Below are 27,423 nucleotides of genomic sequence, written 5' to 3'. Positions count from 1 at the left end.
GTTAGTTGTCAGATTTTGTTAATGGAGTCGATTCAAACTTCCGATCCTTTTCACACTAGTTAAAATAAGTGATAGGGCTTCAGGATTACGAGTAAAAACAGGTTAGATAATTTGTTTTTGGTTGTTCATTACATGTTTAGTCTGTTTTATTGGTCATGTTAAAATATTTATTGATTTATTGATGTACAAACCTTCGTTAAAGAACTTGAGACACTGATCACTTTTAGTGATTTTCTCTTCTAACTATATGAAGGTTGAACTTAAAACTTAAGGAATTCTGGTCTGATTTTTTATTTTATTTAAATGTCTTTTTATTTATATTGGATAATTGTAAAATTTAATAATAAAAAAATCACACGACTTTATGGGTGAAAGAGATTGTAGATTCAACTTTTTCTCTAAATTTACAACAAATAATTGATAGTTTAAACTATTTATTGATAATCTTATATCATTATCATTGATAATTTAATATATAAAAATTAAATTATTTTAAAATAGACGAGTAAAATAATTGTTAGGTTATTATATTTAGTTTTCTATGTATAAAATTATTTTAAGATGGACGAGTAAAATAATTATTAGGTTATTATATTTAGTTTTCTATGTTATTATATAATTATGTATAAAATTAAAGTAACCAAGCTGTACATGTTAATCTCAACAGGGCCATGATTTCAGCAAGTGTTCAAACTTCTTTTTAAAAAATATATGATATAAATAAGCTTTTTGCAATCATTTATTCTTCTGTAGAACATATATGCCAATTCTGACTGCAGTGAAGACATCAAGTTTTCAAAAATGATTGAAAAATATGGGAATTACGTACTTTAATTTTCCATTGTTTTTCTATTCTACTTTGTACATTATCTTTTTGTTGTGTATCTCTTTCTTTTCATATAAACCAAAATCAAAATTAGTTCATTTTACTATACATATATTTTAAAAAAAATGCATTTATGTTTTCAAATTAAAAACGTAAATTATAATATTTTAATTTAGGGTGGAGAAACTATTCTATATTATAAACCCTAACAAAAAGAAGAAGAAGCAAGCTAGTAATTTACCTTCCCTTATTTTTTGTTTTATAATTTGTTCTATAACAAATTATAGAAATTATTCTATAATTTGTTCAAACACATGTTTTTGTTATCTATAGCTTAGGTATCACGAGGAAAGGAAATGAACTTGTTTGTGTTTGTTAAAATGTCAGTCTGAGTTCGTTGTTATCCTTATTACAAATTAGTTTGCAACAGGATTTATTTAATAATCTTAATTTTTAAGTATGTTTTAAACATTTTAACATAAATCTTAAAAAATTGCAAAAAAGAAAAAGGTTTCCTATTGATACCTAACATAATATAATTAATCCCAAATGTTCTCTGTAAGTTAGTTGATCAGCCACCATATAACTTCATCTCAGTTCTTCGTGCTTCTGAGTCTCAGAGACACGAGAAACACAAGTGAATCCGTTTTTTCTATGAAAAAATATTATCATATTATAAAATTCTAAGTGAGTAAGTATACCAAACACTTTATCAACACTTATTATTATTATTATTATTATTATTATTATTATTTTATTCTTTCTACTCTGAAGTTTTCTTAGGCTATTCATGGAAATATTCTTCTACTCAGGTAACGTCCACGAAGTGTACAAAATGTGCATATATATTTTAAAAATGCTTATTTGGTAGAAAATGGGTAGGTGGCTCCATTAGGTTGACCGTGCAAGAATGAAGTAATCACTTTGAAATTTTAATTTAAAATAATTTAGCAGACACATTCTATTCTTGGTTCATAGAACTTAATGCTGCTTGACCACGACAAAGGAAGTAACAAAGTAGAAAAATAGATTTGAATAATACCAATAATTAGTGATCTTTTCATATAATTACTTCAAATGAAACCTAACAACACCATTGCTCCAATATCTTCCTCCGCTACCTCGTGGCAAGGTAAGATGATGCACGTGATATTTTCACCTACCCACTTCCTATCCACCCTTGCATACATATAAAAACCTAACTCCTCTCACGTCTTCAAACACACAACTTCAGCAACCTGAGTTATCAGCAACATCATCTGCCACTTCTATTGTTAGTTCCATATATCAAAGGAAAGGAAGATGGTGAGTGTGTCGGAGATCCGTCAAGCTCAAAGGGCAGAGGGGCCTGCAACCATCCTTGCAATTGGAACTGCTACTCCACCGAACTGTGTTGATCAGAGCACCTATCCCGACTATTACTTTAGAATTACAAATAGTGAGCACATGACCGATCTCAAGGAGAAGTTCCAACGCATGTGTAAGTTCTTGAATCAATATATGTATACTCTTTTCACTTTCACATGATGTTTCATAATGTCTATTGTTGAATCAAGCTAATATTTGGTTTATGATGTTCCAGGCGACAAGTCGATGATCAAGAAGAGATACATGCACGTGACAGAGGAGGTCCTGAAGGAGAATCCCAACATGTGTGCTTACATGGCACCTTCTTTGGATGCGAGGCAAGACATAGTAGTGGTAGAGGTACCAAAGTTAGGGAAAGATGCTGCAGTGAAGGCCATAAAGGAATGGGGACAACCAAAGTCAAAGATTACACACTTGATCTTTTGCACCACCAGTGGCGTCGACATGCCTGGTGCTGATTACCAGCTCACCAAACTCCTCGGACTTCGCCCCTATGTCAAGAGGTACATGATGTACCAACAAGGGTGCTTTGCAGGAGGCACGGTTCTTCGATTGGCCAAGGATTTAGCTGAGAACAATAAGGGAGCCCGTGTGCTTGTCGTGTGTTCTGAGATCACTGCAGTCACCTTCCGTGGCCCAAGTGAAACTCACCTAGATAGTCTTGTGGGTCAAGCACTGTTTGGAGATGGAGCAGCTGCAGTCATTGTTGGTTCTGACCCAATTCCACAAATTGAGAAGCCATTGTTTGAGCTTGTTTGGACTGCACAGACCATTGCTCCAGACAGTGAAGGTGCCATTGATGGCCACCTTCGTGAAGTTGGACTCACTTTTCACCTCCTTAAGGATGTTCCTGGGATTGTCTCAAAGAACATTGGGAAGGCACTTTCCGAGGCCTTCGATCCATTGAACATCTCTGATTACAACTCCATCTTCTGGATTGCACACCCTGGTGGACCTGCAATTCTTGACCAAGTTGAGCAAAAGTTGGGTCTCAAACCTGAAAAGATGAAGGCCACTAGAGATGTGCTTAGTAACTATGGGAACATGTCAAGTGCATGTGTGCTTTTCATTTTGGATGAAATGAGGAGGAAATCAACTGAAAATAAACTCAAAACCACAGGTGAAGGACTTGAATGGGGTGTCTTGTTTGGCTTTGGACCAGGACTTACCATTGAGACCGTTGTTCTCCATAGCGTGGAGATATAAGATCATTCTATCATTTCCTTATTACTTTTGTATGATTTTTTTTTTCATCAAATTTTAAAGAATAATTGTATTCGTGATACTAATATACAATTATAAACCTTTTAAGAAAATTATTTTGCACTTTTATACAGTGATTCTAAAATTAATTGTGTACGTAGAAATATCATATCTATTAATTTCAAATGACTATATTTTATATCATATTCTTGACTTACATATACAATTTATTTATTTTAAATACAAAGTTGTATTTTTGATACGTATCTTTGATTTCTGAACACAGTTGTAAACCATACTTGTAATTTGAAGAAGATACATATAATACACTATAATAGTTTTTTACATTAACCTTTTCTGAAAGTATATTTTCTTTTAAATCATCCACCTATTTAACCAAATTAATGCAAAGGAAAATATTAGATAATTATTAAGAGATTGTTTTAAGGGATTATACACATTTGAATGATTGGTGAAATTCTTCTCTAAGTTCAATAATTAAGCTATCTCTTCAACCCAATCTCCTGTAAGAAAAATAAAAAAGTTAATTGGTTATTATACCTGAAAGAATATTATCCTAAAATCGTTGGTGAAATATATTTTACATTCAAACTTTCTGATTCTCCCTGTCATAAGATTTTTAATGATAAATAAGAAAAAAAAAAACATATACATCTTATTTTTTCTAAAATTATAAGTATTGTAAAAGCTTACACTTCAGGTGTGTTTGAAAACTCAAGTAATGTTGAACAATAAAATCCTGGAATTAAAATAAACAAATTGTATTTGTAAGTTAATAACATGAAATAAAATATAGTCATCAAATTTAGAAGTTGTTGATTATATATGTGAAGTGGAATAAGTAGTGGACATAGATAGGGATGTCAACGGGGCGGATAGGGTACGGGTAGTAACTCCCCCGTACCCTACCCGCTGAATAAATATTTGCCCCGTACCTGTATCCATATCTGTCGGGTATCCGTTATGTGGGTACCCGTCTATTTTTTTCATATCCGCGGGTATCCACGGATACCCGCGGGTATTTACAAAATTATTTAAAAAATAAATATTTAATCATAAATTCAAATAAAATAAAATAAAATACATCATTGTCATAAATTTTAAATAAAGTTCAAACAAACTCAAGTCCATACAAGTCCAAATAATCATAAAAATATAAATATAAAATAACGTTCAACACAATGAAAATTCTTTAATTAGTGCTTTAATCAATAAGAACAAGTCCACCTTCTCTGATTGATTCCTGAGAAAAAATTAGGTAAGAATATTTTGTACTAATATATATATATATATATATATATATATATATATATATATATATATATATAAGGGTAGTTTTGTGAATTAAAGTTTAGCGAGTACGGGTATCCATGAGTACGGATACTATGATACTCGTATCCGCCCGTTAACATGCAGGTATAAAAAATACCCATAACCACGGGTAGCGAGTATCCATTTTTAATATCTGTTTTCTACCCATTACGGGTTTTATCCACAAATACCCGTAGATACGGATATTTTTGACATCCATAGACATAGACCATTTTATAAGTTATTGATTATGTAATGTGAAGTGGAATCATTGGCCCTAGATTGCATTTCGTTTATATATCAAGAACAAATTTACACAATTTATCCTCAATTTACAACATTTAAATTCTTAAAAATAAAAAAGAATAAAATATTTCTCATTTAAACTTTTTTATTACATATATAATTTATGAAATTTTATCAGATATTTTATAAATAAAATATATAAAATTAAAACTTAATAAATATGTAATAATAATGAATAAGAATAATATTATGGATTTCTTAAAATATCTCAACAAAGTATAAGGAAGCTCGATTATAAATCTAATAACATGACCATGATGCCAAGCTTAACATGTACACAATGTATTGCCATGAATTCCAAATTCAAAATCCACAAGAAAAAATATTTCTAGATAAAATAATACAATGAAGTAGATACTTGCGTGTCACGAGAAGATTTGCAATTCTGACTAAAAATATGAAAAAATTATAATTTTGTAAAAAAAATTGTATAAGAATTAATAAATATTAAAAAATGAATAAATATGAGCATTAATCGGTGGAGAAAGCAAATATATTGAATTAGTGTGAAATGATTATATAATACTTTAAATTACATATTTATTTTAACTTCACTTTTTAATTAATTTATATATGACTATCTTATTATGTAAACATGAGAAGAGTTAACGTAAAACCTTTAATAAGTGTTTAATAAAAATAATAATTTATTTATATAATTTATAATGTTATCATGGATGTACAAGTAGAAAAATGAGTAAGTAGCTCCACGACCTTGACCGTTCAATGCTAATATATATATAAAAAGAAAGAAACCTTGACCGTTCAATAATCATATTCTCTCTTTGAAATTTAAGTTAAAAAATCCAGTTGTCATATTTATTTTGGGATTACGGATAAAATGAATGAAACTGGTGTGCGAAACAGAAACTTTTTAGTCAAACCCAATGACGTGGAGCAACTCTACCCGTAGATTTCAGTTTGATTTGGCTGTGGCCGTTGATGCAATATTTTCGGAGGCTACCTACCAAGGTTGACTGAAACGTTAGAAACACACAAAATGTTTGAAATAAACGTTGTGATAGAATAATTTAATAAGGTAGAGAAACAGAAAATATGGCAAAGTATTAACTGATAAATGGCTTGCAAATGCACGTGATACTCACCTACCCTTTTGCATGCCTATAAAAGTATAACTCGTCCACCATCTTCAAACACACAACTTCAGCAACCAAGAACAAAGACCTCTACCCGTAGAGTGTTGTGACTTAGTGAGTTCTATCTGTCCATCAACCAAACCAAACAAGCATATAGTGTTGTGACTTGTGTCCCAATAGCATCACCGACCACTTCATTAGTTGTATCAAAGAAAAAAAATTATGGTGAGTGTATCGGAGATTCGCCAGGCTCAAAGAGCAGAAGGTCCAGCAACCATCCTTGCCATCGGAACTGCAACTCCATCCAACTGTGTTGATCAGAGCACCTATCCTGACTACTATTTCAGGATCACAAATAGCGAGCATATGACCGATCTTAAGGAGAAGTTTCAGCGCATGTGTAAGTTTTTATAAACCAATACATTTATTTAGTCATTTCATATTCACATGATGTTTGTTGTTGAATCAAGCTAATAATTCGTTTACGATGTTCCAGGCGACAAGTCGATGATCAAGAAGCGATACATGCACGTGACGGAGGAGATCCTCAAGGAGAATCCCAACATGTGTGCTTACATGACACCTTCTTTGGATGCGAGGCAAGATATAGTTGTGGTAGAGGTACCAAAGCTAGGGAAAGATGCTGCAGTGAAGGCCATAAAGGAGTGGGGACAGCCAAAGTCAAAGATTACACACTTGATTTTTTGCACCACTAGTGGTGTCGACATGCCTGGTGCTGATTACCAGCTCACCAAACTCCTCGGACTTCGCCCCTATGTCAAGAGGTACATGATGTACCAACAGGGGTGCTTTGCCGGAGGCACAGTTCTTCGATTGGCCAAGGATTTAGCCGAGAACAATAAGGGTGCCCGTGTGCTTGTCGTGTGTTCTGAGATCACTGCAGTCACCTTCCGTGGCCCAAGTGAAACTCACCTAGACAGTCTTGTGGGTCAAGCACTGTTTGGAGATGGAGCAGCTGCAGTCATTGTTGGTTCTGACCCAATTCCACAAATTGAGAAGCCATTGTTTGAGCTTGTTTGGACTGCACAGACCATTGCTCCAGACAGTGAAGGTGCCATTGATGGCCACCTTCGTGAAGTTGGACTCACTTTTCACCTCCTTAAGGATGTTCCTGGGATTGTCTCAAAGAACATTGGGAAGGCACTTTCCGAGGCCTTCGATCCATTGAACATCTCTGATTACAACTCCATCTTCTGGATTGCACACCCTGGTGGACCTGCAATTCTTGATCAAGTTGAGCAAAAGTTGGGTCTCAAACCTGAAAAGATGAAGGCCACTAGAGATGTGCTTAGTGACTATGGGAACATGTCAAGTGCATGTGTGCTTTTCATTTTGGATGAAATGAGGAGGAAATCAACTGAAAATAAACTCAAAACCACAGGTGAAGGACTTGAATGGGGTGTCTTGTTTGGCTTTGGACCAGGACTTACCATTGAGACCGTTGTTCTCCATAGCGTGGAGATATAAAATTATCATGTAACATTTTCTTATTACTTGTATGATTTTGTTTAATTCTTTTTCAGATTTTAAAGAATAATTATATATATAATATTGAAGTTTCTCTTATATGAATAATAAGAAAAGTGATTTGCATTCTTAGTGATTTTAAAATCGATTGTGTACGTTCCAAATATTGTGTTCTTTTATTATGTTTCACTTTACTTTGTACATGACTTTATAACTTTGTAAAATGCATTTTTAATATATCTTCAAAGTAAAAGTAAAAATGAAAAGGGATAAAAAAAATACATACACAACATAACAAAATAATATAAGAAAGAAAAATAACAGTGTGACACTTTTTAAAAAATATACTCCCACTTTACAACTCTCTATAATAATATTTAATAACACCTACTAAAATTTTAAACCGAAAAATAAAATAAATATAATAAAAATGTCAAGATATCATTACTCTATGAGAAAATGGAGATAGAAATCATAAGAGTGTGATTGACACACACATGAATAACTCACTCTTAAAAACTTGTATGAAAGATTTATTTTCACAGTTATTATTACAAGTACACAAGTGTGGACAGAGTCATTGAACAGAAATGTTATTAGAGACTTACTTATAGAAATGTAAATTATTCAACATGTATTTGCAATTAGATATTCGCTCTTTTAGACTTATGATTACACATAAATTGATTTAAATGTCAAAAAATCACGTTAAAAAAGAAGCAATTAATTGTTGTTTTTCCATCCCATGAATCGATTCAACCACAGAATTAATTTTCAAAACATAACCAAACACACCCTAAATGTTTTATTACTCCAACCAGGACAATTTTATTAAAAAAAGACTTCATATAGAACTTATAAAATTTAATAATAATTAAAATATAAGCTTAAATAAACTTTGATCTTAAAATATAATGACTAAATAAAATTATATGATAAAATATTAGTTCAAACAAATTTCTTTTTTAGAAAAAAAAATAAATAAATTACACCCTGAGAATATAAGTCCTAAAAAAATAACTTCTTTAAAATTAACTTTAATGTCTAAACAATAATATTTTTTTCATCGATAATTTTAATTTGGTCACTTTATATTTTTAGGAAAAAAAAAACATATCCAAAAAAAATTATAAATAATGGATAATGAGTATATGCAATAGTTGGATACTACTCCTTAACAAGTAAGGAGGTAATTAAAATAGTTATCCACGTATCTGTTACTGGTATATATATCACGTGAACTTTTTTCCCTATCTATTTTTTTTTTTTAAAGCACGTTTCTAATTCATTTAAATAAAATGCACTGTGATACTCTTATTATCCACTAAAATCAACAAATATGTTAAAGAATGTCATCTAAAATAAATATAATAAATAAAAGATGATGAAGCAAACTACAATTAAATGCTTTCTTGGTAGAAAATGGGTAGGTATAGCTCCTCAACCTTGACCATTCAAGAAATTTAAGTTACAGTATTAGTGGCCACAAAATGTTTTTCTTTTTCTTCCTGAGGTACGTACCAAGGTTGACTCAAACGTCAGAAACAGACAAAAAGTTAAAAACACGTTGAGCTGATACAATAACTATATTTTATATATCAGCAATAATTGATTATTGGTTGGTAAACTTAAAAGTGAATGAACCAAGAAGTTATATGGTGGCAGAGACGGTCTTCTCACACCAGCCGCCAAACTGATCAATATGTTTGCAAAGTAAGATGGCTTTGGAGATGTCCACCTACCCACTTCCTATCCACCCTTCCATGCATATAAAAACCTAACTCCTCTCACGTCTTCAAACACACAACTTCAGCAACCTGAGTTATCAGCAACATCATCTGCCACTTCATTACTTCTATCTATCAAAGAAACAAAGATGGTGAGTGTCTCAGAGATCCGTCAAGCTCAGAGGGCAGAAGGCCCAGCAACCATCCTTGCCATTGGAACTGCAACTCCGGCAAACTGTGTTGATCAGAGCACTTATCCTGACTACTATTTCAGAATCACGAACAGTGAGCACATGACCGATCTCAAGGAGAAGTTTCAACGCATGTGTAAGTTATTGAATCAATATATGTATAGTCATTTCACTTTCACATCATGTTTGATGATGTATGTTGTTGAATTAAGCTAATAATTGGTTTACGATTTTCAGGCGACAAGTCTATGATCAAGAAAAGATACATGCATGTGACGGAGGAGATCCTGAAGGAGAACCCCAACATGTGTGCTTACATGGCACCTTCTTTAGATGCGAGGCAAGACATAGTCGTTGTAGAGGTACCAAGGCTAGGGAAAGAGGCTGCAGTGAAGGCTATTAAGGAGTGGGGGCAGCCAAAGTCAAAGATTACACACTTGATCTTTTGCACTACAAGTGGCGTGGACATGCCTGGTGCTGATTACCAGCTCACCAAACTCCTAGGACTTCGCCCATATGTCAAGAGGTATATGATGTACCAACAGGGGTGCTTTGCAGGAGGTACGGTTCTTCGATTGGCCAAGGATTTGGTAGAGAACAACAAGGGCGCCCGTGTGCTTGTCGTGTGTTCTGAGATCACTGCAGTCACCTTCCGTGGCCCAAGTGAAACTCACCTAGACAGTCTTGTGGGACAGGCACTATTTGGCGATGGAGCAGCTGCAGTCATTGTTGGTTCTGACCCAATTCCACAGATTGAGAAGCCATTGTTTGAGCTTGTTTGGACTGCACAGACCATTGCTCCAGATAGTGAAGGTGCCATTGATGGCCACCTTCGTGAAGTTGGACTCACCTTTCACCTCCTTAAGGATGTTCCTGGGATTGTTTCAAAGAACATTGGGAAGGCACTTTCTGAGGCCTTCGATCCATTGAACATCTCTGATTACAACTCCATCTTTTGGATTGCACACCCTGGCGGGCCTGCAATTCTTGACCAAGTTGAGCAAAAGTTGGGTCTCAAACCTGAAAAGATGAAGGCCACTAGAGATGTGCTTAGTGACTATGGAAACATGTCAAGTGCATGTGTGCTTTTCATATTGGATGAGATGAGGAGGAAATCAGTAGAGAATGGACTCAAATCCACAGGTGAAGGACTTGAATGGGGTGTCTTGTTTGGTTTTGGACCTGGACTTACCATCGAAACCGTTGTTCTTCACAGCATTGCAATATAACATCATCCCAGATCTATTACTTTCTCGTATACTTTACTTGTATGAGATTTTACTTTTAATTTTTTTATCATATCAATAATTCTATTTTTTTTATCAGATCAATAATTGTATTTATAATGCTGAAATAATAAAATTTTGGTTTTTTTTCCTTTTTCTTTTTCGCTTTAAACATGACTTTTTTAAAATACGGGAAAATGTACTTTTAATATATTTTAAAATTGAAAAAGATAATTTTTTTATTTTATTGTTATTACCTCAACTTAATAAATATAGGATTTCGGTACTTGTGTGTTATAAAAATATTTGCAATTGAACAAAATATGAACATTAACTGATGAAGGTTTTATCTATTTATCGGAGTATACGGACTATATTTTATTTCATGTTCTTAACTTGCAATTTATTTATATTAATTAAAAAAATTATAATGTTCAAAACACAACTAATAATAAGTTGATGCTTGTTTTTAGAAGAAATAAAATTGTTATTACTATATCTAATAATCTGGCATAGTTTAAAAGTTATGATTTAAAGACGTTTAAATATTTTTTCTACTTTCATCCTTAAGACATATTTTAAAAATAAAATCATAACTGAACACATATTTTAAAGCGAACGATACTTTTAAAATACTTTTAATACATGATGGATCAACATTTTATCATTATACATGAGAGAGAGAAAAATGTATGTATTTTCTTTATCTATTCATTAATCGGGAAACACGTTTTATTTTTATCAGTTTAGAGCAATTTTATATAGAAATTATCATAATGGATAAATTTAAAAAAAAAATACAAAATTAGATAAGTGGTGTTTATAAAACACGACTTAATATAAACAAAATCGCTTCAATTGAATATTACTTCAGTTTCAATTTACACGGAATAAAATGCATGGACGACTTTGACCGGGAAATATTATACTAGATTAGATGATATGTTAATTATAATAAGGTTTAAATGTGTTTTTTGTTCCTAATTTTTGATAAATTTTAAAATTAGTTTATTTCGAAACTTTGGATCAATTTAGTTACATCTTTCAAAATACGTGGATTTAGTCATTCATCAACTAAATTCAATAAAATTTGAATAAAATGACTAAATCCACTCACTTCGAGAGATGAAGGACTAAATGGTTCAAAGTTTTCTAATGAACTAATTCTAAAATTGTCTGAAAATTAAGGGACCAAAAACATATTTAATCCTTATAATAGTAATAATAATTTCAATTAATCATTAATTATTTAAGTGAAAGCTTAATAATTAATGAATTTTAATAAAAATTTTAATTTAGTGTTAAGAAAAAATATACAAATTAAGATATAAAGATGATTAATTATAAAATAACTAATTTAATTTAATATTATATATTTAGTCAAAAATCATAATTTCTTGTTATAGAATTAAATTATTTTACTTGTTTTCAAATAAGATATCGATACTCTTATACTCCAATAACATCAACAAACATATACAAAAATATTCTCTTTAATAAAAAAAAAAGTATGCATTGAAAGAATGTTATCTTATATACTTATTGTAAAAATAGAAGAACACCAAGCAAACTAAAACGGGTAGGTAGCTCCATTAGGTTGACCATGGAAGAATGAACTACTTCACTTTCATTTTAATTTTAAATATTGAGTGGACACATTCTCTCATGGGTTCATGGAACCTAGTGTTGCTTGACTAACCAAGTAGAAAATATAGAATAAAATAATACCAAATAATTAGTGATCTTTTATTTAATTTGCATTGCATAATGGCCGTTCATATAACAGAAAATAATAATTTTAAACCCACTAAAAATATCCCATTCACAGCCCACTTTACTAATATAATAATATTATTAAAAGTTTAAACTAAAAGGTAAAGTAAAAACAATTAAAGTATTATTCTTTAAAATTGTTAAGTAGATATTTCTTTTATTTGTTTTCAAAATAGTATCACATGCAAACCTACCTATCTCCGCTACCACCGTTTATAATTAACCTTACAAAAGTACTACCTTACAAAAACTGTGTTTATTTTTTATTTAGGAATAGTTTTTAATTCAAAAATTTCTTTCATTTTATTTCTCAAAACAGTAAAATTCAAACACCCTATTACAAATCCTTTTAAGCGTGATACTGAAAACTATAAAAAAGAAATTATTGAAGCTATTTAACATCTCATACAATTTATAAACCTACTGCTATATATGTATATTAAATCACTTACCAAAATTACTATAAATTATAAATTAACCCTGTATTAAAACAAGTCAACCCACATCATGTGTAGTCAATTATGGTAGTAGAAGAATAATTCATATATCTCCAATCCACAACCAAGTTCCACGCACGTGACAAAGTATCACCAAGTATTGATTAGTCAATTCAAAAACAAAGGTAGAGACAGTCTTCTAAAATATGCCACCAAACTCGTACGTCAAAAATATAACATGGTAGACTACAACGTAAGATGGAAAATGGTGATACACGTGCTACTCACCTACCCATGTCCAATGCACCCATTCATACATATAAAAGGCTAACTCCACCATCTTCAAACACACAAGTTCAGCGACAAAGCAGAAAGCCACTCTACCATTAAAGTACTGTGACTTGGTGAGTTCTATCCATCCATCAATAGAATCGGAGTGTTGTGACTTTAGTTCTATACATCAAAGGAAAGGAAGATGGTGAGTGTGTCAGAGATCCGCCAGGCTCAAAGGGCAGAAGGCCCAGCAACCATCCTTGCAATCGGAACTGCAACTCCACCGAATTGTGTTGATCAGAGCACTTATCCTGACTACTACTTCAGAATCACGAACAGCGAGCACATGACTGATCTCAAGGAGAAGTTTCAACGCATGTGTAAGTTGTTGAATCTAATATATGTATAGCCATTTCACTTTCACGTTATGTTTGATGATGACTTTTGTTGAATCAAGCTAATAATTTGTTTATGATGTTTCAGGCGACAAGTCTATGATCAAGAAGCGATACATGCACGTGACGGAGGAGATCCTAAAGGAGAATCCAAGCATGTGTGCTTACATGGCACCTTCTTTGGATGCGAGACAAGACATAGTAGTGGTAGAAGTACCAAGGTTAGGAAAAGAGGCTGCAGTGAAGGCCATAAAGGAATGGGGGCAGCCAAAGTCAAAAATTACACACTTGATCTTTTGCACCACCAGTGGTGTCGACATGCCTGGTGCTGATTACCAGCTTACCAAACTCCTTGGACTTCGCCCCTATGTTAAGAGGTACATGATGTACCAACAGGGATGCTTTGCTGGAGGCACGGTTCTTCGATTGGCCAAGGATTTGGCTGAGAACAACAAGGGTGCCCGTGTGCTTGTCGTGTGTTCTGAGATCACTGCAGTCACCTTTCGTGGCCCAAGTGACACCCACTTAGACAGTCTTGTGGGTCAAGCACTGTTTGGAGATGGAGCAGCTGCAATGATTGTTGGTTCTGACCCAATTCCACAGATTGAAAAGCCATTGTTTGAACTTGTTTGGACTGCACAGACCATTGCTCCAGACAGTGAAGGTGCCATTGATGGGCATCTTCGTGAAGTTGGACTCACTTTTCACCTCCTTAAGGATGTTCCTGGGATTGTTTCGAAGAACATTGGGAAGGCACTTTCTGAGGCCTTTAATCCATTGAACATCTCTGATTACAACTCCATCTTCTGGATTGCACATCCTGGTGGGCCTGCAATTCTTGACCAAGTTGAGCAAAAGTTGGGTCTAAAACCTGAAAAGATGAAGGCCACCAGAGATGTTTTGAGTGATTATGGAAATATGTCAAGTGCATGTGTGCTTTTCATCTTGGATGAAATGAGGAGGAAATCTGTTGAAAATGGACTCAAAACCACAGGTGAAGGACTTGAATGGGGTGTCTTGTTTGGTTTTGGACCTGGACTTACCATTGAAACTGTTGTTCTTCACAGTGTTGCCATATAACATCCTCCCAACATTATTGTTTCCTTGTTAGAGTACTTGGCTTGTACGAGATTTTACATTTAACTTTTTTTATCAAATCAATAATTGTATTTATAATGTTGAAAATAATGAAAAAGTATTTGGACTTTTATTGATTCCAAAAGTACTTGTGTTATTGTCTGCTAGACTAAAAAAGTTTGTAACTTTGTCCAAAAAGATGTGAGCAGTAACTGGTGAGATGATTTATTCACGGTAGTGTCAAAATGACTATTTTATTTCATATGACTAACTTACAAATATAATCTGTTTATTTTAGTTACAAAATTCTATTGTTCAAATCTATACACATGTGATTGATAACCTTGAGTAATACTTGTATTTTTTAGAAATAAAATGAATGGATTTTTTTTTCTCTTATTTATCATTGTGAAGCTCATTAGTTCACCTTCCCCGTTCTATGGAGGGCATTTTGGATACAAACTGGGAGCAATTAAAACAATTGAAGGTCATCAATATTTCAATTTCATCAAATCCATACCATGATATTCTTGAAGTATGGTATTAAAATTAATTAATTTTTTTCTCTTATTGACAATTGGGGAGAAGAAAGCTAATTTAATACTTAATTTTAAGAAGAATCTATCCGGCTTTTGAGATTTTTTTTTCTCTTTAAAACAATTTCCTTCTAAATGTTTAAACTTTGTTGGTAGGCTAGCTTGGTTAAATGGATTTATATATCTAATATATGTTTAGTTTATGTACATCAAATTTCTTAAATAATTGTATGATTTAAAAGATACCGACTTCAAAAAAAAAGTAATTTTCTTCTCAAACAATTATAATATTTATTGAATCTTTATGTTGTTATTGCACATTGAATAATAGAAAGAAGAAGAAAAAATAAAAAAATACTATTAAATTTTAAGACATGATATGACAATTCATGGAATATCAAGTGTACAAGATACTTATGTAAGTATGTGTTAAGGAAGGATTTAGAATTTTGTTCATATGAAAAACTTTACAATTTTATCAAAAACAATTATACAATGACAAACAATTTTTACAAGTAAATCATATAAGTATTGACCGATGAAATAAAATGAAAGTTTAATATATTGAACTTATTACCAAGTGATCATATTTTATTTAATTGATAGGATCACCTTAAATAATCTATAAGCTAAAACATTGAGGAATTGTAATCATATAAAGGTAAATTAAAAAGTCAGAAGTTAAATAAAGGATATGTGAATGTGATTTTATTTGTGTTTCTATTTCTCTTATATTTGCTCCCTCTCTTTCTATTTATGTTTTGGAATTTTATTTCATAAAATAAAATTGAGTTTAGAAGGGTCCTTTCTTTACATAACCCATGTATCTTTGATAGAAATGTTGACATTTATTCCTAATTAATTTTTTGCAGTTTGATGTTCTTTGTAATTTGTTTCAGCAACTTAAGCTTGTTATGGATTCAATAATATGGACATTTCTGCATACAAAAAATAAAGGTCTGCTGACTAAATAATAATAATAATAATTTATTTATATAGTTTTGAATATATTGTATATAAAGATAAAGTCATAAGTATAATAAACAGGATAAGAAATAACACAAAATATTGAAAATGACATTTTTTGAAGACAAAATAATACAACAAAATCTGAGGAGTGATATGAGTCTATAATAGAAAAAATCACAAGTTTTTAATGACTAAATTCATACTTTATTTCAGTTCTAAAACTTTGAATATTAAAAAATCATAAATTTATTAAAATTTTATAAATTATATTCCTAGAATAAAAATATCTATTACAAAATATATATATATATATATATATATATATATATATATATATATATATATATATACACATTTGATTCTCCATTGTCATCATAATTGTGGCAGGAGATAGCGTCTAGATTTCATAAAGTGATTTTTGGTCAAATAGTTAAAATTTTCTTTCGTTGTATATTGAAAATAATAGTATATAAAAAATAAAGAAATGAATATAATGCGTATGAAAAAGCTTTGAAATCTAATTTTGAAAATAACAATCTAAAGAAAATAGGTGTTTAACATAAATATACTAAATAATAAAATTAAAAACCTATACAAAAATAGGTATACTAAATAATATAATAAAAATCTATTAGATGTATACAAATATGTCTCAAAAATATGTCAGTGAAGTAGTTACATTGTTCTTATTTCCTTTATAGACTTCTGCAAGTAGTGTATAATATTATCTTCTATGGGTTCAGGACTAAAATAAATGTAAGAATCCATTTTTGTCAGATTGAAGCATAGGTAAGAAGTAACTTACCAACTATTTAACTTCGTTTCATTTAGCCTGTGATTCTAATTCATATAAATAAAAAAACAAACTAAATAACAGTTGTTTATTATTATTATTTTTTTTGTATTGTAAAATTTGTGGTTGTGTGTTCATTAAGTTTAAATGTGACAAAATTTATTATCTATAATATATAAATAAGAATTCTTCTTTGGATTTACCTTTCATAATTTTAATTTTATTCTTATAATATAATTATTTATTAAATTTTAAAAATTAATGATTATTTTTATTATATATTTTTTATAAAACTTTTTATTTTATTTTTATTTTTTATTATTTATTAATGATTATTTTTCATCTTTTCTTCATTTATTTTAATTTTTTAAAATAAATATAAATTTATTTTATATATTAACTTAATAATACTATAATATTATTACATATAAAAATATAATATTATGTGTATTTAAAAAATAAGTAACACATACGTTTTGCATCTGTGTTTAAGTTAGTATTTAAAATTTAAATATACATAGTATATTATATCAAAAGTAATTGTGATTACAATATTAAATGTAAGAATAATTTATCAATTTTCGTATTCAAATATATTGACTAAAGAAGCCAAAGGAAACTATTATAAGTTAATTTACCATAAAGTGCAACAAATTATTCATAAAAACTAAATGTACTACAAAATATATAACTTTAAACTTGAATAAATCACATTATAAACATTAGTGCAAACACCTGTATATTAGACACATGTATTTTTACTTTTCTTTATAATAATAAAATGATTATTAATGTTATTATTTTAAATACTTTTTTTTTATTTTGTAGATAATTTTTAATTAAAAAAATAGTTAAATCAAGAAAATAAATGATTTCATTTTTCTAGTTGATGGGAGATTCATAACATAGTTTCATGCTAAAACATATAAATCTCATACTTAAAAATTAATATCTGTAATGGTTTGATAACAATATCTATAATGGTTTACATAATATGTTATATAATAGATTCTAATATCATGTATCAAATGACTTATATAAAATGAGAATTATCATCACTTATATACTATAAATTAGTGTTACAATCTTCAACCATAATAACATAAATAAGATTTGAAGCAAAACATTATTAAGAATTCCATCTATTTCTCAAAAATAAAAACAAAAGTTAGCATTTTTTTTCTTTTACCCTCAAGACAAAACATATCAATTTTAATAAAATATGTGATCATATAAAGTCATTATTCAAAATAAACCTTATTTTCTTTAAAGTTTAGTGAATTAGTAAACAGCATGTGATTTAAAAAAAAAGTTTTTTATTTAATCTTAAAAAATAATAAGATACATTAGATATTTCAGAATTGCAACATGACAAAGAACACATCATAACAAAGAGTTATGAAAATAATAACTTACTAAGAAGAGTTGGATAATGAATATATACAATAGTAGGAATTCAAGTGTGAGTCTAAGTCCACATTGACCAGAAATGAGAAAGTAGAGCACTATATAAGAATAAAGACTTAAGGTTTTTGATTGAGAGTGGTGTCAGTGTCTTATGTGGTTAGGCTCAGATCTCATTGATGTTATTCTCTCCGGTAAAACCCCCTCTATAAACCTAACAGAGTTGGATAATGAATATATACAATAATTAGGAAATAGTTATGCACGTATCTGTTACTGGTATATGAATTTTTTTTCCCTAACTAATTTTTTTTAATTTTTTTAAAAGCACGTTTCTAACATCAACAAACATACGCAACAATGTTATCTAAAACTTATATTGTAAACAAAAAGATCATCAAGTATAAACAAAAGCTTTTTTGGTGAAAAATAGCTACTCAACCTTGACCGTTCAAGAATCATATTCTCTCTCTCTGAAATTTAATTTACAATATTTAATGCCCAAATTTATTTATGGGACCTTGACTTTACAAAGTAACCAAGTAGAAAACATAGAATAAAATAAGGGAAAAGGTAATTTAAAATGCTACCTACCAAGGTTGACTGAAACTTATAAACACACATTCCCAAAACGTAGCTGTAACGGAATAATCTAATTGGGTTGAGGGCCATAAATTAATATCAGCAATAGTTGGCTAAAAACAGAAAAATAAATGAACCAATGACTTAGATGGGGGACAAAGATGATGGTCTTCTAAAACATGCCACCAAACTTAGCATTTTGTTTCTGATGGTTGTCTATTGCTGATGCACGTGATGCTCACCTACCCTTGCATGCATATAAAAGGTTAACTCCTCCTGCATCTTCAAACACACAACTTCAGCAAACAAGTAATTAAAGTGTTGTGACTTGGTGACCAAACACACCATATTCAACATCACTGGTCGTTTCTATTATTAGTTCCATACATCAAAGAAAAGGAAGATGGTGAGTGTGTCAGAGATACGCCAAGCTCAAAGGGCAGAAGGCCCAGCAACAATTCTTGCAATTGGAACTGCAACCCCATCGAATTGTGTTGATCAGAGCACCTATCCTGACTACTATTTCAGAATCACAAATAGTGAACACATGACCGATCTCAAGGAGAAGTTTCAGCGCATGTGTAAGTTCTTGAATCAATATATGTATAGTCATTTCACTTTCACATTATGTTTGATGATCTATGTTGTTGAATGAAGCTAATAATTGGTTTATGATGTTCCAGGCGATAAGTCTATGATCAAGAAGAGATACATGCATGTAACGGAGGAGATTTTGAAGGAGAATCCGAACATGTGTGCTTACATGGCACCTTCTTTGGATGCGAGGCAAGACATAGTGGTGGTAGAGGTACCAAAATTAGGGAAAGAGGCTGCAGTGAAGGCTATTAAGGAGTGGGGACAGCCAAAGTCAAAGATTACACACTTGATCTTTTGCACCACAAGTGGCGTCGACATGCCTGGTGCTGATTACCAGCTCACCAAACTCCTTGGACTTCGCCCCTATGTCAAGAGGTACATGATGTACCAACAGGGGTGCTTTGCAGGAGGCACGGTTCTTCGATTGGCCAAGGATTTGGCTGAGAACAACAAGGGTGCTCGTGTGCTTGTCGTGTGTTCTGAGATCACTGCAGTCACCTTCCGTGGCCCAAGTGAAACCCACCTAGACAGTTTGGTGGGACAGGCCCTATTTGGAGATGGAGCAGCTGCAGTCATTGTCGGTTCTGACCCAATTGCACATATTGAAAAACCATTGTTTGAACTTGTTTGGACTGCACAGACCATTGCTCCAGATAGTGAAGGGGCCATTGATGGCCACCTTCGAGAAGTTGGACTCACCTTTCACCTTCTTAAGGATGTTCCTGGGATTGTCTCAAAGAACATTGGAAAGGCACTTTCCGAGGCCTTTGATCCATTGAACATCTCTGATTACAACTCCATCTTTTGGATTGCACATCCTGGTGGCCCTACAATTCTTGACCAAGTTGAGCAAAAGTTGGGTCTCAAACCTGAAAAGATGAAGGCCACTAGAGATGTTCTGAGTGACTATGGAAATATGTCAAGTGCATGTGTGCTTTTCATTTTAGATGAAATGAGGAGGAAATCTGTTGAAAATGGACTCAAAACCACAGGTGAAGGACTTGAATGGGGTGTCTTGTTTGGTTTTGGACCTGGACTTACCATTGAGACTGTTGTTCTTCACAGTGTCCCAATATAACTTCGTCTCCCAACTCAGTTGTTTTGTTTTTATTATGTACCAAATTTCAAACTTGTAATTCATGATACATGCTTTGGAGCCTTTTTGTCAAATTAATAAGAACCATTTGAAAAAATTATCTTTCATGAAAATTTATATCATGAATTTGTTATTTTGTTGTTAATTGTTTTTCTTGTGTAACAACACCTTCAACTACTTTCTATCGATGACCATCTAATTAGTTGATCGACCGATGCATTTATAATAGAACAAGTAGATATATTGTGTTTTTACTACAATAAAAAAGTTATACCCTTAAAACAACAATTATGTTAATTTTGTATAAATTTGGCTAATAATAATATAATTAGACATTTGTTTCATCTCTTGTAATTATCATGTATGTTTATTCAAGAGAAAATTAATGTCGATATACAATTATTAAAGTAGAAAAACGAATAATTTTTAAATTTATAAGATAAGAAGATGAAAGTTTTCTTTAAAAGGTTATTAAACATTAATTTTCTTACTAAATAGGCATGTGTCATTTATTAAACACTAAACATCTGATTAATCACCTAACCATTAGAGTTCAATCAAAATTATAATATTTTTTACTCATTTTATATTAAAATTATAGTATTTTTTTACTCGTTATATTAAAAAATGAAAATATGTCGATGTTTATTGTGTTAAATCGACTATGTATCTTCTATCTTTTTTCCTTCCCATCTACCCTAGATATTGATTAAGTTTTTAACCGTACTAAGATCAATAAGAGTTATCCTATCATCAAAAGCAAAATAAAATTTTTGGAATGAGTATTTAAATTAGTCTGTGTTTGCTCAAGTGTTTAAATATATGAATTTTGTGTCTTCTGTTAAGCCCAACAGATATTATATCTTTATTTTAAAATTTTAAAATAATGTAAATAAAATTAAATACAAAAATAACTTTTTATTAAATATTGGATATATTATAAAAGTTAATAGGGGTTTGGTGAGAGATACACAAAGTCTTAATCATATATGAGCAGACAATTATGTAATATACTGTAAATGCAATTTTGAAATTCTATGTGCCGCAACCAAAAACCGTTCCAACTTAGACTCTTGTGAGCGACTCCTCTTTCATGAATCTTTGCCGAGATTTTTACCGATGGCGAAATGTATGTGTGAGACATGTATTTCTGATACATTTATGTTGTGCATCTATTTGCTCTATATCTTTTTCTTTCAACTATTACTGGGAATGTTTGTTATATAGAAGCTCATTTTGACACAATATGGACATCTGTCCAGACTATCTTTCTCTCCTTCATAATATATCATGTTAAATCACGTTTTTCTTTCATAAATAAAATATTATACAAAATTGGAAGGGTAAATGATAAGGAAATGAAAAACAACTTAAATTAAAAAATAAAATAAACTATTCAAATAATTTTTTTATTATTGTTATTTTAAATATATAGAAATATCAAGTCTTTTTTTCATGAATAAATAATAATAAATTTTTATATAGTTTTTGAGTATAATTGTATATAAAGATAGAAGCGTGAGTATAATAAATAAGATAAAAAATTAATATAAAATATTGAAAATAACATTTTGAAGACAAAATAATACAACAAAATTTGGTGAGTGATGAAGTGTATAATGAAAAAATTCATAAGTTTGTAATGAAAAAATTCATAAGTTTCTAATGATTAAATTCATACCTTATTTTAGTTCTAGAAGTTTTAGAAGTTTGAAAATACATGCATCCATTATACGGGTACTTATATATTTTTTTAATATCTACATATTCGTGCGAATATTTACAAAAAAAAAAATTAACAATATATTTTAACTATAAATTTAAATAAAATATAATATACAATATTCATAAATTTTAAACAAAGTCCAAATAATCAATCTAAATAATATTGAATGACAGTTTACAAATAAATAGAGATTTTTTAAGATCAATTGATAAAAAATAATTCATTCAAAATTAATGTGTTAATATTTTAACCATTTAAAAAAAAATAGATTAGAATATAGTGGGTACAAGTTTCCACGCTTACAAATACTATAATATTTGTATCCGTCCTGTTAAGATACAAATATAAATATTCATACTCATTATCTGCAGGTATCCATTTATACAATATATATTTTCTACTCATTGCAGGTTTTATGTGTAACTACAACTTTTTTGAGACATTTATGTGTAACCCACTTGAAATGAAACTTTTAGAACTGGAATATTTTGTTTTGACTTCCTCTAAAATATAATTTTTTTTAAAATGAGATAGAAGTGACTCATAGACATGAATCAACTAGACAACTCTAGCAACTTATGACATTATAACCATAAACATTATTAAATCTTTCCATGCATCTTTCAAGATAATCAAGCAAAACTTGGTACCGTCAAAGCAAGACAAAACATAATAAAAAACCTAATTTAATCTAAATTCGGGAAAAAACTAATTTGTTTCAATTTGTAAGTATAATCCAACAATTATAATAATATAACTAAATAATTTTCAAAAGTAATTCTACATATTCATATATTTCAATAATAAAAATTTCAGTTAACTTTTATTATTATCGATAGTAATGATAGAATGTTGAACCACTACGATATTTAACTTCTAATGTGTTTGGACTTAACTTCTAACGTGTTTGGTTTCACGTCCGATTGACATGTAATTATTTTTTAAACGTAAAATTATGTTATGTTTGATTTTAAACTAAAAAATTCAGATTCAAAGAGAAGCTAATATTTTAGCTTCTGCGTCCCGATAATCGTTTTTTCCAAAATCAATATCCTCCCAAACACACTATCGGCCGCTTTAATCATCGCCTGCATGATAAAGTTACTTCTCGCTAATATGGTTCTTATTTATTTAGATAAAAGGGAGATACTAATGTACTTTAGTAACATGAATAAATATATACAAAAATGTTACGCAAAACTTAAGTTAAAATCCTAATTTGATTTTTTAATTTTCATCAAAAATTCGATTACATTCTTTATTTTTATTTGGTTTAATTTAATCATTTAATTTTTAAAATAATTCAATTAAGTTTTTATTCTTAACGTTAAAATTCCTTTATAATTTTTATATAAATTATTCCACCTACAAATTAAATTAATTTGAAATTTAAGACTTTTAGGTAAAGTGATTGAATAATTAATTTTAATGAAAATATAACATTAATCTAACGAAAAAAATTTAATTAGATCATTTTATAAAATTAGAAGAATAAATTGAACCAAATAAAAATTAGAAATTTAATTAAATTTTTCATAAAATTTAGAGAAATTAATAAAAAAAACATTTTAACCTAAAATTCATTATAAAAATTAAGGAGCATGAAGCAAACTAAAAATGCTTCTTTGGTACAAAAAGGGTAGGTAGCTCCGTTACCTTGACCGTTCATAATCAACCCTACCTTTTAAATTTAATTAAAATATTTAGTGATCAAAATTTCTATGACTTTATACAACTCAATTATGCTTGACCATGACCAACGATGTAACCAAGTAGAAAATATACAATAAAATATATGACTGTGGTGTGCAATAAAAAAAAACTGGATACACATGCCAATTGACGTGGCGCAATGCTGCTCGTAGATATTAATTTCATTTGGTTGTGGCCGTTGATACGACTTAACATTCCACCTACCAATGCAAGTGGCAGACTATTTTGCTACGCTTCCAAGCTTGACTCAAATAGTTAGAAACTCGCAAAAAAGATGAATAAAATAATTTGATAGGGTAGAGATGCATGTTAGTAAATTTAAGAATGAATGAATGAGTTAAATGTGGGTAGAGATGGTCTTCAAAAATATGCCACCAAACTCATACCTCAAACTATCACGCAGACAGGGTAGACAGTGTGGAAAATATATGTTTGCGACGTAAGATGGCACGTGGTGCTCATCTACCCACTTCCTATCCACCCTTGCATACATATAAAAACCTAACTCCTCTCACATCTTCAAACACACAACTTCAGCAACCAAGTTCGAGTAGCATCATCAACATCATCAACCACTTCTATTATCAGTTCTAAACGGAAAGGAAGATGGTGAGTGTGTCTGAGATTCGTCAGGTTCAAAGGGCGGAAGGCCCTGCAACCATCCTTGCCATTGGAACTGCAACTCCATCGAATTGTGTTGATCAAAGCACTTATCCCGACTATTATTTTAGAATCACAAACAGTGAGCATATGACCGATCTCAAGGAGAAGTTTCAACGCATGTGTAAGTTCTTGAATCAATCACATGATTATTATGTTATGATTGTTGTTGAATCAAGCTAATAATTGGTTTACGATGTTCCAGGCGACAAGTCAATGATCAAGAAAAGATACATGCATGTGACGGAGGAGGTCCTGAAGAAAAATCCCAACATGTGTGCTTACATGGCACCTTCTTTGGATGCGAGGCAAGACATAGTTGTGGTAGAGGTACCAAAGTTAGGGAAAGAGGCTGCAGTGAAGGCCATAAAAGAGTGGGGGCAACCGAAATCAAAGATTACACACTTGATCTTTTGCACCACCAGTGGTGTCGACATGCCTGGTGCTGATTACCAGCTCACTAAACTTCTCGGACTTCGCCCCTATGTCAAGAGGTACATGATGTATCAACAGGGGTGTTTTGCAGGAGGCACGGTTCTTCGATTGGCCAAGGATTTGGCTGAGAACAACAAGGGTGCTCGTGTGCTTGTCGTGTGTTCTGAGATCACTGCAGTCACCTTTCGTGGCCCAAGTGACACCCACCTAGATAGTCTTGTGGGACAAGCACTGTTTGGCGATGGAGCAGCTGCAGTTATTGTTGGTTCTGACCCAATTCCACAGATTGAGAAGCCATTGTTTGAGCTTGTTTGGACTGCACAGACCATTGCACCGGACAGTGATGGTGCCATTGATGGTCACCTTCGTGAAGTTGGACTTACCTTTCACCTCCTTAAAGATGTTCCTGGGATTGTTTCAAAGAACATTGGGAAGGCACTTTCTGAAGCCTTCGATCCACTGAACATCTCTGATTACAACTCCATCTTCTGGATTGCACACCCTGGTGGGCCTGCAATTCTTGACCAAGTTGAGCAAAAGTTGGGTCTCAAACCTGAAAAGATGAAGGCCACTAGAGATGTGCTTAGTGACTACGGGAACATGTCAAGTGCATGTGTGCTTTTTATCTTGGATGAGATGAGGAAGAAATCCGCTGAAAATGGATTCAAAACCACAAGTGAAGGACTTGAATGGGGAGTATTGTTTGGTTTTGGACCTGGACTTACCATTGAGACGGTTGTTCTTCACAGTGTCACAATATAACATTGTCCCAACTCTATTATTTTATTGTTGTTATTATTATTATTATGTATTAATTTTCGAAGGTTGTATTTTACATCAAAGTAATACATGGTTCGGGGCTTTTGAGACTAATTAATAACTTATGATACATTGTGATTATTATTTTTTTCTTGACTTATAATATTTAAATAACTTTTATTAAGAATGAATAGTTATAGAACGTAACAAGTGTACTCACATTTTTTTTTAATATAGTAGAATAAATTACAATTTTAAATTTTAAATATAGTAATTTTGTTGAAAGTTATTTCTTTCGCGTTTTGACTTGTTCAGATGTATATTTGTTAAAAAAATTAATGTTAGTAGGAAAGTGTAATTGAAAATAATTTCTTATCATTTGTTTTTTACTTACTAAATTTAAAAGCATGTTCCTTCAAAATTAATTAAATATGCATTAATATTTTATCTTTTATTAGATAGAATTAAAGAAAATAGTATAATTAAAATTGTTATATTAAGATTATTTTCTTATTTCACTAAAAATGAATGGTACCGGTAGTTATTATACTAACTATCTATCTACCCAATTCTTGAGTAAGTTTAAGGTTTCCAAAAGATAATGAATATTTTTTATTTGATTATTATTAAATTATTTTTTAAGCTCCATAATGAATTGTTTAGCACAAGTTTCTGAGGAACACACTTAATAATAAAATTGACAAAAAAAAAGTATTTGGAACTGTTAAAGTTGCACTCTACAGTTACAGCACCACGACGATAATGAAAGCAAAAAGAAAAACATTTACTATTTTTGTAATAGTATAAAGCTGCAGATAGTAATAAAGAATATGCAAAAAGAAAAAGCCTTAAGAGAATTGGCTCAAGTCCAGCACATGCATCCTACCAATTATTATTTTTTCAATTATATTCTACACTCCATATTTTCTTCTTCTGCACCTCCTACATTTTTAAATTGGAAGATGTGAGTGAAAAAGTAAAAGAAAATAAATAAAAGCTATATAATTAATTTGATTGATATGACATGACACGACAGTAATTAATTGTGTAATATAATGAATTAATACATTAATACAAACACAAATTTGCATAGGTAGGTAAATCTTCTGTGGAGCATTAATGTCAGACAGTTATAACATGTCGCAATTTTTAATTTGTCGCCATTGTATTGCTGATAACTCCTGTCCTATTTCGACCATTTTGATATCAACCTTATGTTTGTACACTCTAGTACTTTTCTGTTGTAATATAGATGAAAACGCGTTTAACACATTTAGAGAATTTTACAAAATCCAGTTAAATTATTATATTTATTTATTTGTAAAGTTTGTAAATTAAAATATTTTAAAATTTTGAACAATTGACAAATTTTAATTTTATATTAAAATTTAAGAAAAAAAATCTAATCTTTTATTTTAACACACCGAATTTTAT

General features: G+C 30.8%; 6 protein-coding genes across 6 annotated transcripts; all 6 read left to right on the top strand.

The window, feature by feature from the left end:
- The first annotated feature begins 2,021 nt into the window (after positions 1-2,021).
- On the top strand, positions 2,022-3,490 carry LOC114173395 (chalcone synthase 17-like). Its single transcript, XM_028057762.1, has 2 exons — positions 2,022-2,306; positions 2,409-3,490. Exons 1-2 carry the CDS (start codon positions 2,129-2,131, stop codon positions 3,398-3,400), a joined length of 1,170 nt encoding a protein of 389 aa, XP_027913563.1. The 5' UTR covers positions 2,022-2,128; the 3' UTR covers positions 3,401-3,490.
- A 2,688-nt stretch (positions 3,491-6,178) lies between these two features.
- On the top strand, positions 6,179-7,719 carry LOC114173398 (chalcone synthase 17-like). Its single transcript, XM_028057765.1, has 2 exons — positions 6,179-6,532; positions 6,629-7,719. Exons 1-2 carry the CDS (start codon positions 6,355-6,357, stop codon positions 7,618-7,620), a joined length of 1,170 nt encoding a protein of 389 aa, XP_027913566.1. The 5' UTR covers positions 6,179-6,354; the 3' UTR covers positions 7,621-7,719.
- A 1,687-nt stretch (positions 7,720-9,406) lies between these two features.
- On the top strand, positions 9,407-10,860 carry LOC114173400 (chalcone synthase 17-like). Its single transcript, XM_028057768.1, has 2 exons — positions 9,407-9,674; positions 9,776-10,860. The coding sequence occupies exons 1-2, from the start codon at positions 9,497-9,499 to the stop codon at positions 10,765-10,767; spliced, it is 1,170 nt and encodes a 389-aa protein (XP_027913569.1). The 5' UTR covers positions 9,407-9,496; the 3' UTR covers positions 10,768-10,860.
- Positions 10,861-13,309: 2,449 nt separating this feature from the next.
- LOC114173396 (chalcone synthase 17-like) lies at positions 13,310-14,864 on the top strand. Its single transcript, XM_028057763.1, has 2 exons — positions 13,310-13,627; positions 13,731-14,864. Exons 1-2 carry the CDS (start codon positions 13,450-13,452, stop codon positions 14,720-14,722), a joined length of 1,170 nt encoding a protein of 389 aa, XP_027913564.1. The 5' UTR covers positions 13,310-13,449; the 3' UTR covers positions 14,723-14,864.
- Positions 14,865-19,280: 4,416 nt separating this feature from the next.
- On the top strand, positions 19,281-20,793 carry LOC114173399 (chalcone synthase 17-like). Its single transcript, XM_028057767.1, has 2 exons — positions 19,281-19,584; positions 19,687-20,793. The coding sequence occupies exons 1-2, from the start codon at positions 19,407-19,409 to the stop codon at positions 20,676-20,678; spliced, it is 1,170 nt and encodes a 389-aa protein (XP_027913568.1). The 5' UTR covers positions 19,281-19,406; the 3' UTR covers positions 20,679-20,793.
- A 3,851-nt stretch (positions 20,794-24,644) lies between these two features.
- LOC114173397 (chalcone synthase 17-like) lies at positions 24,645-26,114 on the top strand. Its single transcript, XM_028057764.1, has 2 exons — positions 24,645-24,919; positions 25,001-26,114. The coding sequence occupies exons 1-2, from the start codon at positions 24,742-24,744 to the stop codon at positions 25,990-25,992; spliced, it is 1,170 nt and encodes a 389-aa protein (XP_027913565.1). The 5' UTR covers positions 24,645-24,741; the 3' UTR covers positions 25,993-26,114.
- The last annotated feature ends 1,309 nt before the right edge of the window (positions 26,115-27,423 follow it).

Source organism: Vigna unguiculata, chromosome 2, assembly GCF_004118075.2.
Source record: "Vigna unguiculata cultivar IT97K-499-35 chromosome 2, ASM411807v1, whole genome shotgun sequence".
NCBI lineage: Eukaryota > Viridiplantae > Streptophyta > Magnoliopsida > Fabales > Fabaceae > Vigna > Vigna unguiculata.
This window is presented reverse-complemented; position numbering and strand designations above follow the sequence as displayed.

Coding starts and splice junctions, on each gene's coding strand:
- LOC114173395 (XM_028057762.1), top strand. CDS start 2,129: ATGGTGAGTGTGTCGGAGATCCGTCAAGCTCAAAGGGCAGAGGGGCCT. Junction 2,307..2,408: donor GGAGAAGTTCCAACGCATGT/GTAAGTTCTTGA, acceptor ATGATGTTCCAG/GCGACAAGTCGATGATCAAG.
- LOC114173398 (XM_028057765.1), top strand. CDS start 6,355: ATGGTGAGTGTATCGGAGATTCGCCAGGCTCAAAGAGCAGAAGGTCCA. Junction 6,533..6,628: donor GGAGAAGTTTCAGCGCATGT/GTAAGTTTTTAT, acceptor ACGATGTTCCAG/GCGACAAGTCGATGATCAAG.
- LOC114173400 (XM_028057768.1), top strand. CDS start 9,497: ATGGTGAGTGTCTCAGAGATCCGTCAAGCTCAGAGGGCAGAAGGCCCA. Junction 9,675..9,775: donor GGAGAAGTTTCAACGCATGT/GTAAGTTATTGA, acceptor TACGATTTTCAG/GCGACAAGTCTATGATCAAG.
- LOC114173396 (XM_028057763.1), top strand. CDS start 13,450: ATGGTGAGTGTGTCAGAGATCCGCCAGGCTCAAAGGGCAGAAGGCCCA. Junction 13,628..13,730: donor GGAGAAGTTTCAACGCATGT/GTAAGTTGTTGA, acceptor ATGATGTTTCAG/GCGACAAGTCTATGATCAAG.
- LOC114173399 (XM_028057767.1), top strand. CDS start 19,407: ATGGTGAGTGTGTCAGAGATACGCCAAGCTCAAAGGGCAGAAGGCCCA. Junction 19,585..19,686: donor GGAGAAGTTTCAGCGCATGT/GTAAGTTCTTGA, acceptor ATGATGTTCCAG/GCGATAAGTCTATGATCAAG.
- LOC114173397 (XM_028057764.1), top strand. CDS start 24,742: ATGGTGAGTGTGTCTGAGATTCGTCAGGTTCAAAGGGCGGAAGGCCCT. Junction 24,920..25,000: donor GGAGAAGTTTCAACGCATGT/GTAAGTTCTTGA, acceptor ACGATGTTCCAG/GCGACAAGTCAATGATCAAG.